The sequence below is a fragment of the Pteropus alecto genome, unplaced genomic scaffold (assembly GCF_000325575.1).
Source record: "Pteropus alecto unplaced genomic scaffold, ASM32557v1 scaffold185, whole genome shotgun sequence".
NCBI classification, from domain to species: domain Eukaryota; kingdom Metazoa; phylum Chordata; class Mammalia; order Chiroptera; family Pteropodidae; genus Pteropus; species Pteropus alecto.
In genome coordinates this window covers 1956536-1972817 of record NW_006438088.1, presented here as the reverse complement: position 1 = coordinate 1972817, position 16282 = coordinate 1956536, and the positions used below count along the sequence as shown (strand labels likewise).

Sequence of the window (16282 nt, the reverse complement as noted above, 5' to 3'; positions counted from 1 at the left end):
GTACCTTACTCTTTTGAGGAAAAACATTCATTTGTCTTAATAAATCAGCCTTAGTCTAGAGATTTTTAATTCTGTTCATGTATCAGAATCATTTCTGGAAATTTTTAAAAATACACCTACATAAGTTCTTGCTCTGAAAATTCTGATTTGTCAGGTCTGGGATGAAACTGAGCCCCTTGTGGGATTCTCACATACTGCTAGAGATTATCTTCTCCATACTTAATAGTATCATAGTATCAGATGTTTTAACTTTCTAAGTCAGAATTTTCAACTATTTGGACATTGAAGTTACAGTGTGTTGAATGCTACTTTATTTTCCATGTCATTCTAGTAGTAGAATTTTGATTTAAGCATAGTACATTCATAAGGATTTATCTTAAGCTAAATAAAATGGGAAGGTTACTTCATATCATATTTTGCTATTTTAGTCAAGGAAGTAGTGACCAAGTAACTTATAGTCTGATCTCTAATTTTACATAGCTAGTAATCAACCATAATATTCAACTGGACCCTAGAATAATTTTAGTTTATAAGATATTAAGTTACACTTTAAATTATTAAAGAATTTAAAACATTTGTACACATGCTTATGCGCACAATACATTGTTTTACATCTGCTGTAGAATTTGAGTGAGGCAAATGTTTCTCAGAACTAAATCTATTGGCTGAAAGTTTCAAAGTTTGGGAAGGAGATTTTTTGGAAGATCCTTATTAGCTTTAATGTTTGTAAAATGTGTTCTCTATAAAATATATTACACTTTATTTTTAAGGGAGCTCTTGTGAGTGCCTTGGCTGATGATACCTTACATTTATGGAATTTACGTCAAAAGAGACCTGCCATACTACATTCTCTGAAATTTTGCAGAGAAAGGTAAGAATCTCTTACTTATCCTATATATAGGATATTTGCTATTATATTTTAAAACATTTTCTTTGAATTTTATTCTTCGATCTTATTTTTTTGAGATGGACTTTATGCACAGTCGAAAACAATAATTCAAAACTTCAAAAGGATATCCAGTGAAAACAAGTAAACTTCCTTTCCAGACACATCTTCTATTCCAGAGACAACTGCATAAATTTTGTTTGTGTTCTTTTAGGAATTCTTGCAGACTGTGTATATAAGCAAAAATCTCTGTATAGCTCTTTTCTTTTTTTTGCAGGGGAGGCATTATATAGTCTTTCTGTAACTTTATCTGATAGATTGTTTCATACTGGCACATTTAAATCTGCTTTAGTCATTTTCATAACTACATGATATTCTGTTGATGGAAGTGCCATAATTTATTCAGTCAGTCTTCATTAATGGACATTTATATTGTTTTCTATATCCTATCATTTTGCTGTTTTGTAATATTATTTTACATACGTTTTTGTTCACTTATATGAATATATCTAAAAGTTATTTGTAGACTAGCTTGATTACAGAAGTCTCTTATACAACCTGTGAGTTTGTGCTTTGATTGGAAAGGCCTTTTTCAGCCAAATTTTATTAAACATTCTCCCATATTTTCTTATAGTGCTCTTAAATTTTCTATTTTTTATGCTTAATTTTCACTTTATATAGAACTTATTTTTAAATGAAATATGAGTAAGGAATATAGTCATCCCCCTGTTCCCCCATTGCTTGTGAGACATATTTTTAGGTTTATGTATATATAAATATGTATGTATATGTGTATGTGTCTAGTGTATATGTATATATGTATCAAGGAAATCTGGGTCTAGATAGTACCTAAATGCAGTGGAGTTAGTGTCTTCGGGCCATGTCTGTGGGAAGACGGGCATCAAACTGCCCATCCCTGTCCAAGGATCAGGCCATGCAGGTGTCAGTTTGTTCAGGTTATATGAACAGGTCAGTCTTTTTGTGAGTCTAGGCTTCTGCCCACAGTTGTCCTCCCAAAGTATGCAAGCTAATGAGGCTGCTGGGAATATAGCAATTCAGACTTCTCTAGCCAACACCAAGGCATGTGTATATTGTATGGGGCACAAAGACCAGAGCTGGCAGCAGGTCAGCAGCAAAGTTTACTCCTGGGCTACATCTCATCTGAGAATATAAGTCATCTAAATGTCTTTAGTTGAATCATGGTTCTACTTCTAGGGGCAGAGGTGAAGGAAGAGTTACTGGAAGGAGGAATAGGTGAGATGGGGAGGAAGAGCCAGGAAAAAGTCAAGGTTCAGTTGTTTTTCTACTTGCTGCAATAGGGCCAGCCTCTCAGCCTGTTGGGTTGAGTTCCTCAGTCTGCTTTCAGTGGGATCTCAGGGAGCCCTCCACGAGATTGGAAGTAAGAGACAGTAGATGCAGCAGAGTGGGTGGGAAGAGTGGCATGCATCTTAGTACCAGTACACGTCCTTTTGTCAGCCTCACACCACCTGCTGGAAATGGAAGTATACATCGAACCAGAGTGAGTAGTTGTCAACATGGCTTGATTTTACCCACTGGAGGACATTTGACAACATCTGGGGATATTTTTTGTCACAATTGGAGGTCAGGGATGAACAGTTCTCCGGGCATCTAGTGGATAAAGTTAAGAAGTTAAGAAACTCTGGACTCTGGCACATCAAAGTGATGTCATTTGATCACTGTAGTGCTATAGAAGTTCTCTTAAAAACACCAGGCACTGCAGGCATTCTGCCAGGATGTAAAGTTCCAGTAGGAGAATACATCTGATACCTTGTTTGCTAGTGGCGTGTTCATACTCCTCACTGGGACACAGGCATGTGGCAGTATGTAGTTCAAGTTTACAAAAATACACTGCAAGTTGTCATAGTGAATCCTCATGGAGAGAGGATCAAACCTCAGGGAGTCCCAGAGCCAGGAATTGATGATGGTCAGGTATGGAGTAAGTCTCCTCTATAGTACCTCTAAGGATGGTCTCCAAGAAATTCTGGTAAACGTGGGTGAGGAACCATAAGCTAGTCTACAAGGTATCTGTAGGCACATATGTGGACAAACAGAAGGCGCCTTTGTGTCAAGTACAAAATATAGCTTGTCTTGATGGATGCAGCCTCACAGAGGCTACCACTTGAATATCTCCTTCGGATCAAATCCTGTGGGATGGCTACAAACTTCTATGGCAGCCGTTGGATTTAAAATGCCAAGGAATGGACCTGGTGCCTCACAGATGAACCTTGTTACATTCTTTGAAGACTAAAGTCCAGATCGCCTCAAATGGTAGGAAGGAGAGAGAGAGGAGCCTAGCTTTCATTAGCACCTGTCTAGAGGTGGCAAGGAGAAAGTAGAATGGAGACTTTCCCCAGTTCTAGGAATATGCCCTCAGCAACAAGACTTATTCTGCCCCTCAGTCTGAGTTCTATGTCATTCAGGACTTTTCATATGCCCTGTAATCTAAACCTCGATGGAAGGCTGTTGGAGCAACTGACTCAGGCAGAGAAAGGGACAAAATCCTGTCATTACCTGCCCATCCTTCCATCTCATTTGTAGGAATTCATTCTTTTCTTTATATAACTGCTTTACATTCAGCATTTATATCTGTATCAGTCAGGATGATCTGGGTTATGCTATGGTAATAATACTTTCAAAATCTTAATGTCTTAGTACAGCAACAGTTGGTTTTTGCTTACACTTTATGACCTTTGTGAATTTGCTGGAACTGTTCCTTTTTATTATCATCTTTATTGCAGAATCCAGGGGGAGGAACGGCCAGTCTTTACAATATTGCCAGTCACTATAGTAGAGGAAGAAAGAGAATGTGGTGAAGCAATCATTGGCTCCTAAAGCTTCTGCCTGGAAGTGATACATATCTCTTCCACTCTCATGTCATGGGCCAGAGCATGTCACGTGGCCATCCTTAATTTCAGTCGTATATCCAGGAAGAGAGAAAGCTGGAATATTTGAGAATACTTGTAATAACTATCACACAACTTATTTTATTGTTGACATTGAAGTACAATAAGCAATAGTTTAGCTCTCCCTTTATTCAGCAATGGATTTGGGGTAACCTAATAGTTAAGTAAGTTGGTTTTATTTTTATGCTATTTGCATTTTTACTTCTGAAACTAGGAATCGTAGGAAAAATATGAAAAGTTTATAAATGGCAGTTTCATTATATTCTGAACAGCTGTAAAATAATTTAAACTTAAGTTTTTATCACCATGTTGTCTTATTTTCTGAAGTAAATTTTCTTATTTTAGTAGAAATTTATAAATGTATAATATAAATCATGTAATAATTTAAATTGTACTTTTTCATAATGTGGATTTTTTCTAATTTTAGTTTTTAAAAAATGGTGCTAAAATATACATAACATGAAATTTACTATCTTAACTATTTTTAAATGTACAGTTTAGTTTTGTTAAGTACATTTATTTTGGTATGCAACCATATAATACGTATTAAGCCCTTAGAACAGTATAAAGCATGTAGAAATTGCCATATAGCTTTGTTTTTAAAGATATTGGATTTACTTAAAGTAATAATTTTATAATTTGAAATATGTGCATTAACTAAACAAGAGATTTTTACTTAGGCAGTCTGTATAGAAACAGCTAATTGAAAAAAGACAATCATTAGTGCCACTGATATTAGCTGTATTGAATTTATTTAAATTATGGACAATTCTGGGCTTAAAGTTAACACCAGATACCCTCTCTGACCTCCAACTTACAGTTATACATTTAAGACTTTTTATGTGCAGGTTATTTTTAGGGAGTGAGGCAGACTACCTCAAAGAGTCTTTCTTTTCATGGGCAGGGAAATGTGTTGGTTTGGTAGAGCTGCCATGACAAGTACTACAGACCAAGTGACTTACCAGAATCTTATTTCCTCAGTTCTGGAGTATAGAAGTTCGAGAACAAGCTGTTGGCTCTGTTCGTTTCTTTTGAGAGCCTCCTCCTTGGCTTGTAGGTGGTCATCTTCTCCCTATGTGTGTCTTCTGTATGTGTGCCTGTGTCCTAATTTCCTCTTCTTATAAATACAAAAGTCATATTGGATTAGGGTCCACTGTTATGACATTACTTTACCTAAATTACCTCTTTAAAAGCACTGTCTCCAAATATAATTACATTTTGAGGTACTGGGGCTAGGACTTCAACTTATGAATTTGGGGGCATGGGGACATAGTTCAGTCCCTATTAGGTAAGTAAGCTAAAACCAACCAGGATACAATGCAAGATAGATTTTTAAAAAATCACCGAAAAGGAAACATACTTTTTGAAAGGTGAAGAAAAATACAGTGTTTTAAACATTCTCCTTGAATAGTATGTAGCTTATTATACCAAGTGCCAGGTTCATCTCCCATCAGGGTTTTATCTGTCATACAATTTTTACCATAAGAACTAATTTTCCAGTAGTACTAGCTACATCATCTAACTCCCCTGCAACCTGAAAAGGCTTGATCATAACAGTATATTGGTAGAGAACCTTGGAGGCATGGCCTTTAATGCCTAATCCCCTGTTATGAATTGAACTGTGTGCTTCAAAAAGCTATGTTCACAGCGATGGGGACATGGCATAGGGAATGCAGTTAGCATTAATGTAATGGCAAGTAGAGAGCCAGAGGAGAGAAAGAACAATTAGGGGGATCATTTTATAAACTATATAAATGTCTAAACCAATGTACTATATACATGAAACTAATAAAATAAAATTTAAAAAAATATGTCAGAGTCCTAACCCTTAGTACCTGGCAGTGTAACCATATTTTCAAATAGGGTTTTAGTGACTGTAAGCAAGTTAATATCAGATTATTAAGGTGGGCCTTAATCTAATATAATTGGTGTCCTTAATGTATGAGAAGAGAGACAGACACATAGAAAGAACACTGTGTGATAAGAGTAGGAATTGAAATGATGCATCTACAAGCCGAGGAATGCCAAGAATAGCTAACAGTACTGGAAGCCAAGAGAGAGGCATGGGCCACATTTTCCCTTGGAGCCTTCAGAGTGAGCATGGCCCTGCTGGCACCTTGATTTCTCATGGGTGGCCTCTAGAACTGTGAGAGGATAAATTTCTGATGTTTTAAGGCACCCAATTTGTAGTAGTTTGTTATGGCATCCCTAGGAAACGAATTTACATCCCCTTTGTTCCTCTTGCTTGATATTGGCCAACCTTGTTGTTATGTACCATTGGGTTTATACATGTAAAGAAATGGTTTTTGGCTTGGTAGAAACTGAGAGTTTGACAAGGAAACTTCTGTCTGGTAGTTGTCTTATTTGAGCATGTTTCATTTAGCTTCTACCTTTTTTTTTTCCTTTAAAGGAAGTTTAATTGGGAGGAAGTCATGGATTTATAAGCAACTTCAACTATCCGCTAGTGTTTTTTCATTACCTTGAGTATGACCAGTATCCTCAACCATGTTAAATTTTTTGCATAAAAGTTTTTAAATAACAATGTATGAAGCATTTAAAGACTGAAGACTAAATTATATATCTGGGCTTCCTTACTTAGATCCCTTATTATTATTTAATAATCATATCTTTTAATGTATGACTCTTTGTTTATAGAACACTTTCACATAAATGTTATTTATTCTTAAGTCAATAATATTTGTCTTAGTGAAATTTCAGAGAATAATTTTTCCCCATAAAATGTTAGACACCTGAATAGCTGAGTCTTTATTTTTAAATTAATATATTTATTTTAAAGATGTACATTTTTTCTTTATTCTAACACTGATTTACAGTTTATTTCTGATTTTTAGCTCTTTCATTTGATGATAGATTTATCAATTAGGTTTAGAGAATAAAATAAGCATGCACATATCCTACAGGAATGATTAGGAAAATATAATATCACATGGAACACATTAATCATCAAAATTTCACACTAACAATTGTCAATGGAGCATTAATGTTCAAAGTACTCTTAAGAAAAAAGCCGTTTGACAAACGGAGTAATTCATTCAAATACCAACACAGCAGTGGGAGAGTTGTTGCCTATTAGCTACCTCAGGAACTGACTGCTGCTCTGACATCACATTTTCTTAGTAGCATATATGAATTAATGTAGAAGCAAATTTATCCCATTATACTCTTATTATAATATTACATAAATATCGTGCTTTGCTCATAATTTGTTCAGTATGCACATGAATAGGGCATAGCTGTAAAAGAGCATTTGGCTAGATACCAGCCCTCAAAAATCTATACAGGTCTTTCAACGATTTTGAATTAATTCACTGCATCTATTTAACAAGAAAAAAATCATATTATTGGAATAAATCAGAGACCTGGAATTATAGTTTTTATGGTAATTTTCATCATATCAGCAAAATATTTTTATTTCAAAGCAGCCTAATGACAAGTGTACAAACATTAGACATGAGAGCAATTTGGTGGGATGAGATTCAGAGCTAGGACACAGGAATGGAATGGTACCCAGGTTTGTCAGGATGGCAGACAGAGAGATCTACTACTCTGGACCTCATTCTAATCTACAAAGGAAATTGGTTGGTCATATGGAAATGATGAGTCACCTTTGGAATTCTAAATGTAGAAAACTATATATTGAGACAAAATTTAAAAAGAAAAAGGAAAAAAAAATCTGTGTTTGAGGAAGACAGTTACTACTTGATGACCTTGAGACTGTAAAAGGAAAAATGGTCAGAAAGTGTTGGAGAACTTCCTAGAATGAAATCATCTATACTGACTAAGAAATTCTGACAAGAAAATTTGGAAAGACATTCAAAGAGACTGGTCTGGTTGCCGAAACACCTTAAAATGTTCTCAGGTATGGAAAGGTTATATAAAAGAGGAGGTTTCATAATAAAAGGCAAATATAAGAGCAGTTTAGCTACATCAATGAGCACAATGAGCTAAGGCTTTTGAGAAATAATAAAGACAAAATAATCAATAAAAATGTTTTGTTTTTTTATGATTAGGGCAGGAAAGCTAAGTAGATTTGTGGTAGATAGTCAGGGCATATATTATCCCTTTAACTGTATCGCTGCAATACTGGTTCACACAAATTATGTCTTAGACTGCTAAAAGGACGGCACCATTAGCAGCTGGCCTAGGGAGTAGCGCTTCAAATTTGGAAATGAAAAAAATACATTTTAGAATGTGAATTAAATTCAGTTCACCAAACATTGAGTGCCTTCTGTATGCCAGGAGTTATGCTAGGCATTGAGATAACAAATAAAAAAAAAAAAATGCTTGAATAGCTTATGTTAAAGCAGAAACCCAGACATATAATAACCGTAATACAATATGGATGAATGCCATTTTAGAAGTTTATGTTAAAAACACACAATAGAATAATTAATCCAGTTTTTTCCAACAGTTTAAAAACTATTCTGACTTCTTTTAAAAGCAGACAAAAACCAGTCATCAGGAAAATGCTAACTACACCCACAACTGGATACCACTCCACATCCATCCGAATGGCTAAATTGTTGACTTGAATGTGATACAATTATAACTTCTCATAACCTACTGGTGGGAGTTTTAAGTGTTTAGATCACTTTGGAACAATTTTTGGTGGTACTCACATACATCATGACTCAACACTTTTACTCTTAACCAGATGTGTGTTGTAGGCAAAATTCTAAGATGGGTCTCAAGACTGCTCCCTGATGTACACATATCTACTCCTAGTTATTGAAACAAACACTAATCTAGGTAAAGACATTTTATAGATGTAGTTGAGGTCTCTATTACTTGACTTTAAGATTAGGAGATTATTTTCAGTGAGCCTGCTATAACCAAGTGGGCCTTTAAAAGGGACTGGACTCTTCCTGACAAAAGACTCAGCCAAGGGAGATTCAGTCCTACAGTCATGAGAAGCTGAATTTAGCTAGCAGGCTAGATGAGTTTGAGAGCTGATTCTTCCCCAGAGCCTCCAGAAAGAGACTCAGGAATGCAGCCTACCTGATACCTGGATTTCAGCCTTGTGAGACTCTTAGAGAACCCAATGGTGCAGTGCCTGGACTTCTGACCTGCAGAAACTGAGAGAGAATAAGGGTTGTGGTCTTAAGTCATTAAATTTGTGGTAATTTGTTACACAGCAATAAAATACTAATCTGGATTTTGGTATCTAGAAGTGGGATGCTGCTATAATAAATAACTAAAAACGTGGAGATCTCTCTGCATCCAGACTGTGGAGGTTGGAAGAATTTTGAGGAGCGTGATAGAAAAGCCTAAATTGCCTTCAACTTGAACAGGCTTGACTATGATCAGTTGACCTTCATTTAAGGAGTTTATCTGGTTGGTTTTAGGTTTGGATTATCTCAGGAGACCTCATCCCATGGGCCGCAGACTGGTACCAGTCAGTGTCCTGTTAGTAATGGGGCCACACAGCAGGAGGTGAGCGGCAGGCGAGTGAGCGAAGCTTCATCTGTATTTGCAGCTGCTCCCCAGCACTAGCATCACTGCCTCAGCTCCACCTTAGATCCTCAGGCGTTAGATTCTCATAGGAACACCGGTCCCTGGTGCCAAAAAGGTTGGGGATTGCTGGATTACCTGACTCACAATGGCAGCAAGTCAGTGAAATTACTCTGGTTAGTCCGGCTCATCTCTGGATATCAATTTGATGTAAGCTTCTCCCAAAGTATATGGGTAACTCGAGGAAGATATGGGTACTCTAATGACCATCTGAATAGTGTTAGGAAGGAGTGGACTTGGGAATGGATGGTATGATAGATAAACACAGCTGAAGAAAATTTTCTGGAGCTAAAATATCTGTAATTGAAAAGACTAATTAATACTCAAAAAACTCCTAAATATAATTAATAGAATTAAAAATAAGTTATATTTTGACTGATTAGTTGTGGAAGATCTCAGAAAATATACCACTTATCTGACATTCTTCCCAACTCCAAATGCTCATTCTTCAAACTTTTTAGAAAGCTGTTAAGTTATATATGTGTTTTAGAAGTGTAAAGATGTAACTGTTAGAAGGATAGAAAATATAAAACCATTGGGCGGGGGGGAAAGGAAATGAAAATAAATAGAAGTTAGGAAAAGAGGTAAAATGATAGAAGAAGGGTGGTTAAATAAGATGGTAAACCTACGTTATATCAGTAGTCAAAGTCATTGTAAATATACTAAATCTACCTACTGAAATTTGAGATTTTCAGTTTGAATTAAAAAACTCAACAAAATACAACTGTTGAACTGTTTATAAAAGATATACAAAAGTATAATTACACAGAATTTGAAAGTGAATGGAAGGAAAAAGGGAAAAACATGTAAGTTAACAATGTTCCTAGAAATAACACTAACAAAAATATATAAGATCTGTATGGAGAAACTATTAAAACTTTATTGAAAGAGTAAAAGAAGACAAACAAATGGAGAACTTCATAGGAAGGAATACTCAAGTTATAAAATATATCACTTTTCCCCAAAGTAATCTATAAGTTCAGTGGTATTCTAATCAAAATTTTAACAGGATATGTTCAAGAAACTTAAGTGGATCCTAAAATTCATATGGAAAAAAGGCCCAAAATAGCAACAGTTTTGAAAAAGAAACATGAGATGGTAGAACTTATTATATTAATTATCAAAATTAACATAAAGCTGTAGAAATTAAAATTGTATAGTAATTACAAGAGGAAGACAAATGGGTTAAAAACACAGTAAATGAACTCCAGAAACATCTATGTGAAAAGAGAGATAGCTATGTGACAGAGGTGACATTACAATCAAAAGATGCAGTAAATAAAAGATGCCATGACAGCTCTTAATGGGAAGGGTGATCCCTACTTCATAACTAAATTGCAAACCAATTAAAGACTAAAATGTGAAAAAAAAAAACAGGAAAAATTAAAACTTGGAAGAAAGTGATATAGGGAGTATCTGTAAGATATGTACTTAACACAGCATACACAAAAAAGCATAAGCTATGTGGGAAAGGATTATAAGTTTTGTACAGCACAGTTACCATAAAGTTAAATGACAAACTACATCCACCAGGTACCGATGGGTAATAATACAAGATTCAGAATAATTGGTACAGTATTCCTTTTAGAACAACGACTTCCTCTCCACCCCAAATTCCTCACGTTTTATATGTGTATTTTATGAACACGAAGAAAAAATATGGAAGGATATGTTGTTTCAGGCTTTTTATATGACTTACGGAGAGAGTAAATTTTGGAGGAAAGAAAAACACAAACTCATAAAATCATTTGAGACAGCAAATTTGCCTAAATATACAATTAATGCCATATTTTTGTGTATATACGTGTATGTATACATACATACACATATGGATGGTGGAGGGAGAGTGGGAGAGAGAGGAGAAAGTTTTTTAATAATAAAGATGTAAACCATAGACTGGAAGATATTTAGAGTACACCTCTTCAATAAAGTGCAATAAAAGACAATCTAATACAAAAATGGAAAAATGTAGTTAACAGTTGCTGATGAGTATCAGGTTACTTTTATTTTTCATAGCATTTGTCACATAAAAACACTCTGGCATCTTCATTACTCCAAGTAAGGTTATTAAAAATAGAACTTTAAGAAATCTCCCAAACAAAAAGGAATAGTTTTTTCAGATGTTATTTCTGTAGTTGATATATAGTTTTCCTATTTGATATTCACTATTTCACTTGAAATTTAGTTTTTTGGTAGTCATTGATGTCCTTTTAAGGCTTCATTTTACAAAAAAAGGTTAATATGATTCTTTTAGACACATTTCCAAAAGTTTTTAAATGTTTTATACAATAAATTCTTTGAACAGATTTAGAAATTACTTTAATCTGACTGCTGTTATTTTTAACATGGTTCCATATTTATTAATGCAAATTTAAATTTTCATTTAATAACAGGACAGTATAAGGCACAGTAAATTTAAGAAAAGTACCAAATATCTGCTTCATTTTTAATTTCTTGTGCATTACTTCATTTGATAAATATTGATTGAGATTTGGTCCTTGCAAATACTGTGATAAATTCTGAAAAGATATGGAAATTATAAATTGTCTAAGGGAAATGAAATGGCAAATTACAGTGCAATGGAAAATGTGATATAATATGAATATAATGGAATTTTCTTGTGAAATTTTAAAGATTAACCAGAAAAGATATGTTTCACTATGTTTTGGGAGTTTTAGGTAAAGTGTCACAAAAGAGCTCATATGACCAGATTTGCAGGATTAGTAGGAATTTCCTAAATTGACAGAGGGCATTGTACCTGGTTAGACATTGCTGGGTGTGTAGTCCAGAGAGGGTAATTTTGGAAAGGTGGAAAAGGTCTTCTTCATGAAAGACCTTTTATACAATTATCAGAAAGTTATATTTTCAACCTTTCCCAACTTTAAATAATTAAATGGATAACACTGTTTGAACAGTATACATTGTAAGTGGGTATATTTTTAGTCACTATAGACTATCGTATAGATAAGTTGTGTACTAGCTGCATTTCCTTGCTGTATTAATTGAGGTTCAATGCAGGAACAGAAACCACTGTAGAAATGTAAAGCATAAATGGATTTAGTTCAAGGATGTAACTTGTTTACCAAAATGTTTGGAAGGGAGATAGACCTATTGAGTTTTAGAACATATCTCTGTAGGTGTAATCTCAGGAATAGGACACAGTGCTACTTTTACTGTTACTGCTGTACAACTGCCTCTCACCATGTGAAGCTCAGGGGTAGACCTTGAATGATGTGTCCGGTCCTCGCTGTTGCCATAAGTGCGTCTAACCACTTAGGTCTTCATGAATGTCTTTTACAGCAGAAACAGCAACAGAAAGGTGTGGTTTGCCGCACTTCTGCCTGCAAATCTCAAGAATATTCAATTACAGAAACTTAATCTCACCTAGAACTCTAACTGTAGGAGAGTCTGGGAAATGTAAGTTTTAGCTTTCCAGCATCTATACAGTACCGGAAAGTGTATAGGAAGATAATGGAAGAGGATGCTGAGTACCAAATGACCAAATCCAACACACTTTATATCTCCTGCCCTGTTTTCCCAAATGTATTTACCACAAAGTGTCATTGAATATTGCTTAAGAAGCCTTATGCACTTTTTAAAGAAGTGTGCAAGACTCATTCTAGGGACAGTATTAAAGTTTTGGTGCCAAGATAATTAAGTGACTATTTTGAGTTCTTTTTTAAAGTATTAATTATTAAATAGTTCTCACTTCTGAAAAACATGAAGATGCTTAAAATTTCTCAGTATGTAAGTTGGTTTTACAGTTGATTGAGAAAAAAAATAATAGAATGTAGGCTAATTATGAGAAAGCTAGTCTAGGGAAAAGTTCTAGAATTTTTTTGTACAGTGAAGATTTTAGTCTTACTTTGCTTCTTTAAATATTTGAGAAATAGCTGCAGCATAGCTGTTGCTGTGTTAGGAACAGAACATGTTGTAATACACATCTAAAATCTCTGCTCTTAAGGAAATAAGTACATTTCGTATGCATATTATGTCATTTAAATCATTTTATCATTAAAATCAAAGATGTGTTGTAATTACAATAAGCACGTCAGTAGTTGCTGCTTTTGTAGAGTGAAGAATAATGGAGAACTGCAAAATAGTGGATCAGAGCAGGAAGTTGGATATTTTTGGGTCTTGTTTTTGTATTTTTTATTTTTTTACTCAACCTGTTAATTTGGCCTTTTTTTTCCCCCCAAGATGTTTAGCTATGTTCATGCTTTAGTTTAAGGTCCATTTCAAATGAAATAGTTGTTTTTATGATGTTGATTGCATTGTTTATTTTATATTTGGCATGCTATTGCTTATATTTTAATTTTTGTATTTTTAGATTCCACATATAAGAGAGATCATACTATATTTGTCTTTCTTTGCCTGACTTATTTCACTTAGCATAATTCCCTCTAGGTATATCCATGTTGTGGCAAATGACAAGATTTCATTCTTTTTTATGGCTGAGTAATGTATGTGTGTGTGTATGTGTGTGTGCCATATCTTCATTATTCATTCATCCATTGATGGACACTTAGGTCGTTTCCATGTCTTGGGTATTGTAAATAAAGCTACAGTGAGCATCGGAGTGTACATATCTTTTCAAGTCAGTATTTTTATTTTCTTCAGATAATTACCCAGGAGTGGAATTGCTGGATCATATAGTAGTTCTATTTTTAATGTTTTGAAGAATCTTCATATTATTTTCTATAGTGGCTGCACCAGATTACATCCTCACTAACAGGGTACAACGGTTCCCTTTACTATTATTTTACTTCATGTGTTTTAAATTTGCCTCTAACTTCTAATTGGTAGAATATCACTTAGTTTTAATAATAATTAGCTAACATTTATTAAACACCTACCTGTGTGGGCCCCATTTTAAGCATCTACTGGGTTTTGTCTTACTTGATGCTCAAGTAAACACTGAGGTAGGTGTGTTTTACGGCTTAGAAACTGAGCCTCAGGGAGATTAAATGGCTTAACTAAGGTCATATATTAGTGAGTGACAGAGCTGGAAATTAAATAAATCCAGGCAGTCTAACACCAGGACTTGTTCCAATATATTAATCAAAATGACAATCTTTTCATAGTTTCTAAATTCATAAGTCTCTGAAAAGAAAAAAAAATTAAAACAGCCTTATCTGAGGTATAATCGACAAATAATAAACTGCACATATTTGAAATATATGGTTTGATAAGTTTTAACATATGTACACCCATGAAACTGTCACCACAGTCAAGGTCAGGAGCCTACCCATCACCTCAAAATGCTTCCTTGAGGTAATCCCTTCTGTCTGTTACTAGCCTCTGCCCCCATAATCTCCAGGCAACCACTGATCTGCTTTCTGTTAAAATAGCTTAGTTTGCATTTTCTATTGCATAGAAATTGTTTATGAATGAAATCATACTACCATAGTTTCTGGCTTTGGCTTTGTGATCTTTGGGAAGTCTGTTAACATTTTTAAACCTCAGAATTCTTATCTATATATGGAAATAATATTTAAAGTACCTGGAAATTGTGATCTGCTGTATATATGTGGTTTTGTAAATATAAATCTGGATATATTATTTACTTGGTAGGGTAGAACTGAAAAAATTTTAGATTAGATGATGCCTCGCTTGCTAGCCTGCCACTCACCTCCTGCTGTGCAGCCTGCTTCCTAACAGGCCACCGACCAGTACAAGTCTTTGGCCCAGGAGTTGGGGACCCCTACTTTAATATGTGCTACGAATCTTTAAGAGGGAAGAGATATATATAATGTATATAATATATACATATTATGTCAATATGCATATACATATTTACATTTAGTGTCCTTTTTTTCTGGCTTTGTTCACTTGTAAGGATTTTGAGATTCATCAGTGCCGTTGCCTGTTTCAATGGTTTCTTTTCTTTTACTTCAGAATAGCATTCTAAGTATATAACACAATTTGTTCATCCACTTGCTTTTTGATGGACATGGATATTTGGATTCTTTTTAGTTTTTGGATGTTACAAAGCTGCTATGAACATTTGTGTACAAGTCTTTTTATAGGCATATGCTTTCTTTTCTTTGGGCAAATATATAGGAATGGGGTGGGTTGATCATATGGTGGGTGTATGTTTAACTTTTTAAGAAACTACCAGTGACTATAGTTAATAAAACTGTATTGTTTATTTGAAAGTTGCTAAGAGAGTAGATCTTCAGTTTCTATCTCAAGAAAAAAAATTCTGACTACATGTGTGGTGATGGATGTTAACTAGACTTATTGTGGTAATTTTACAATATATACATATATGGAATCATTATGTTGTACACTTAAAACTAATGTCATATGGCAGTTATACCTCAATTAAAAAATAAGCTGCTAAAAATTATACCTCAAAAATATTCACTGTGTTTATGAGATGCTACCTCCATATTAGGTAATATTTAAAACATGGATTTTGTACTTTTCTAAAAATCAAGAAAATTCTGAATTCTGTAACCTATATGGCCCTAATGTTTTCACAAAAGTACTGTGAACTTACTGCCTTATGAAGTAATAAGGTACTATAAAATGTTTTTCTGATTCAGTAGACATTTCTGTGCTTTCTTAAATTTACATAAATCCTTTAGAAAGATGACGTGTTATAACACTCAGTAGAAAATACAGATAATGAACCTTAAGTAATTGTCTAAATGAATGTTACCTCTAGGAAATAGTGAGACAGTGAGTTGCATGTACACTTATATGATAAGTGTTATTATCTTCAAAATTCTCTGTAATGAAATTGTGTGTTAATGGGAATAGCGAATATTCTGTATACTATATTTTGCCTAATACCGTGTCAGTATTGATAGCCTAGCAGTGATTATTATTAGTGTATTATTTGAAGTGCTATTTTATTGAAATTTAAATAGTCTATTTTGAGAGACACGATTGAATTCTGTGAAAAAATGAGCATCATATGGTTTCATAATGT

At 34.3% G+C, this 16282-nt stretch overlaps 1 protein-coding gene across 1 annotated transcript in view; it reads left to right on the top strand.

Moving 5' to 3' along the window:
* STXBP5 (syntaxin binding protein 5) overlaps positions 1 to 16282 on the top strand; it is a 152462-nt gene that overhangs the window by 30214 nt on the left and 105966 nt on the right. Inside the window, 1 exon segment of the mRNA XM_006915338.3 lies at positions 771 to 871. Within this exon segment, the coding sequence (XP_006915400.1) occupies positions 771 to 871 (101 nt within the window).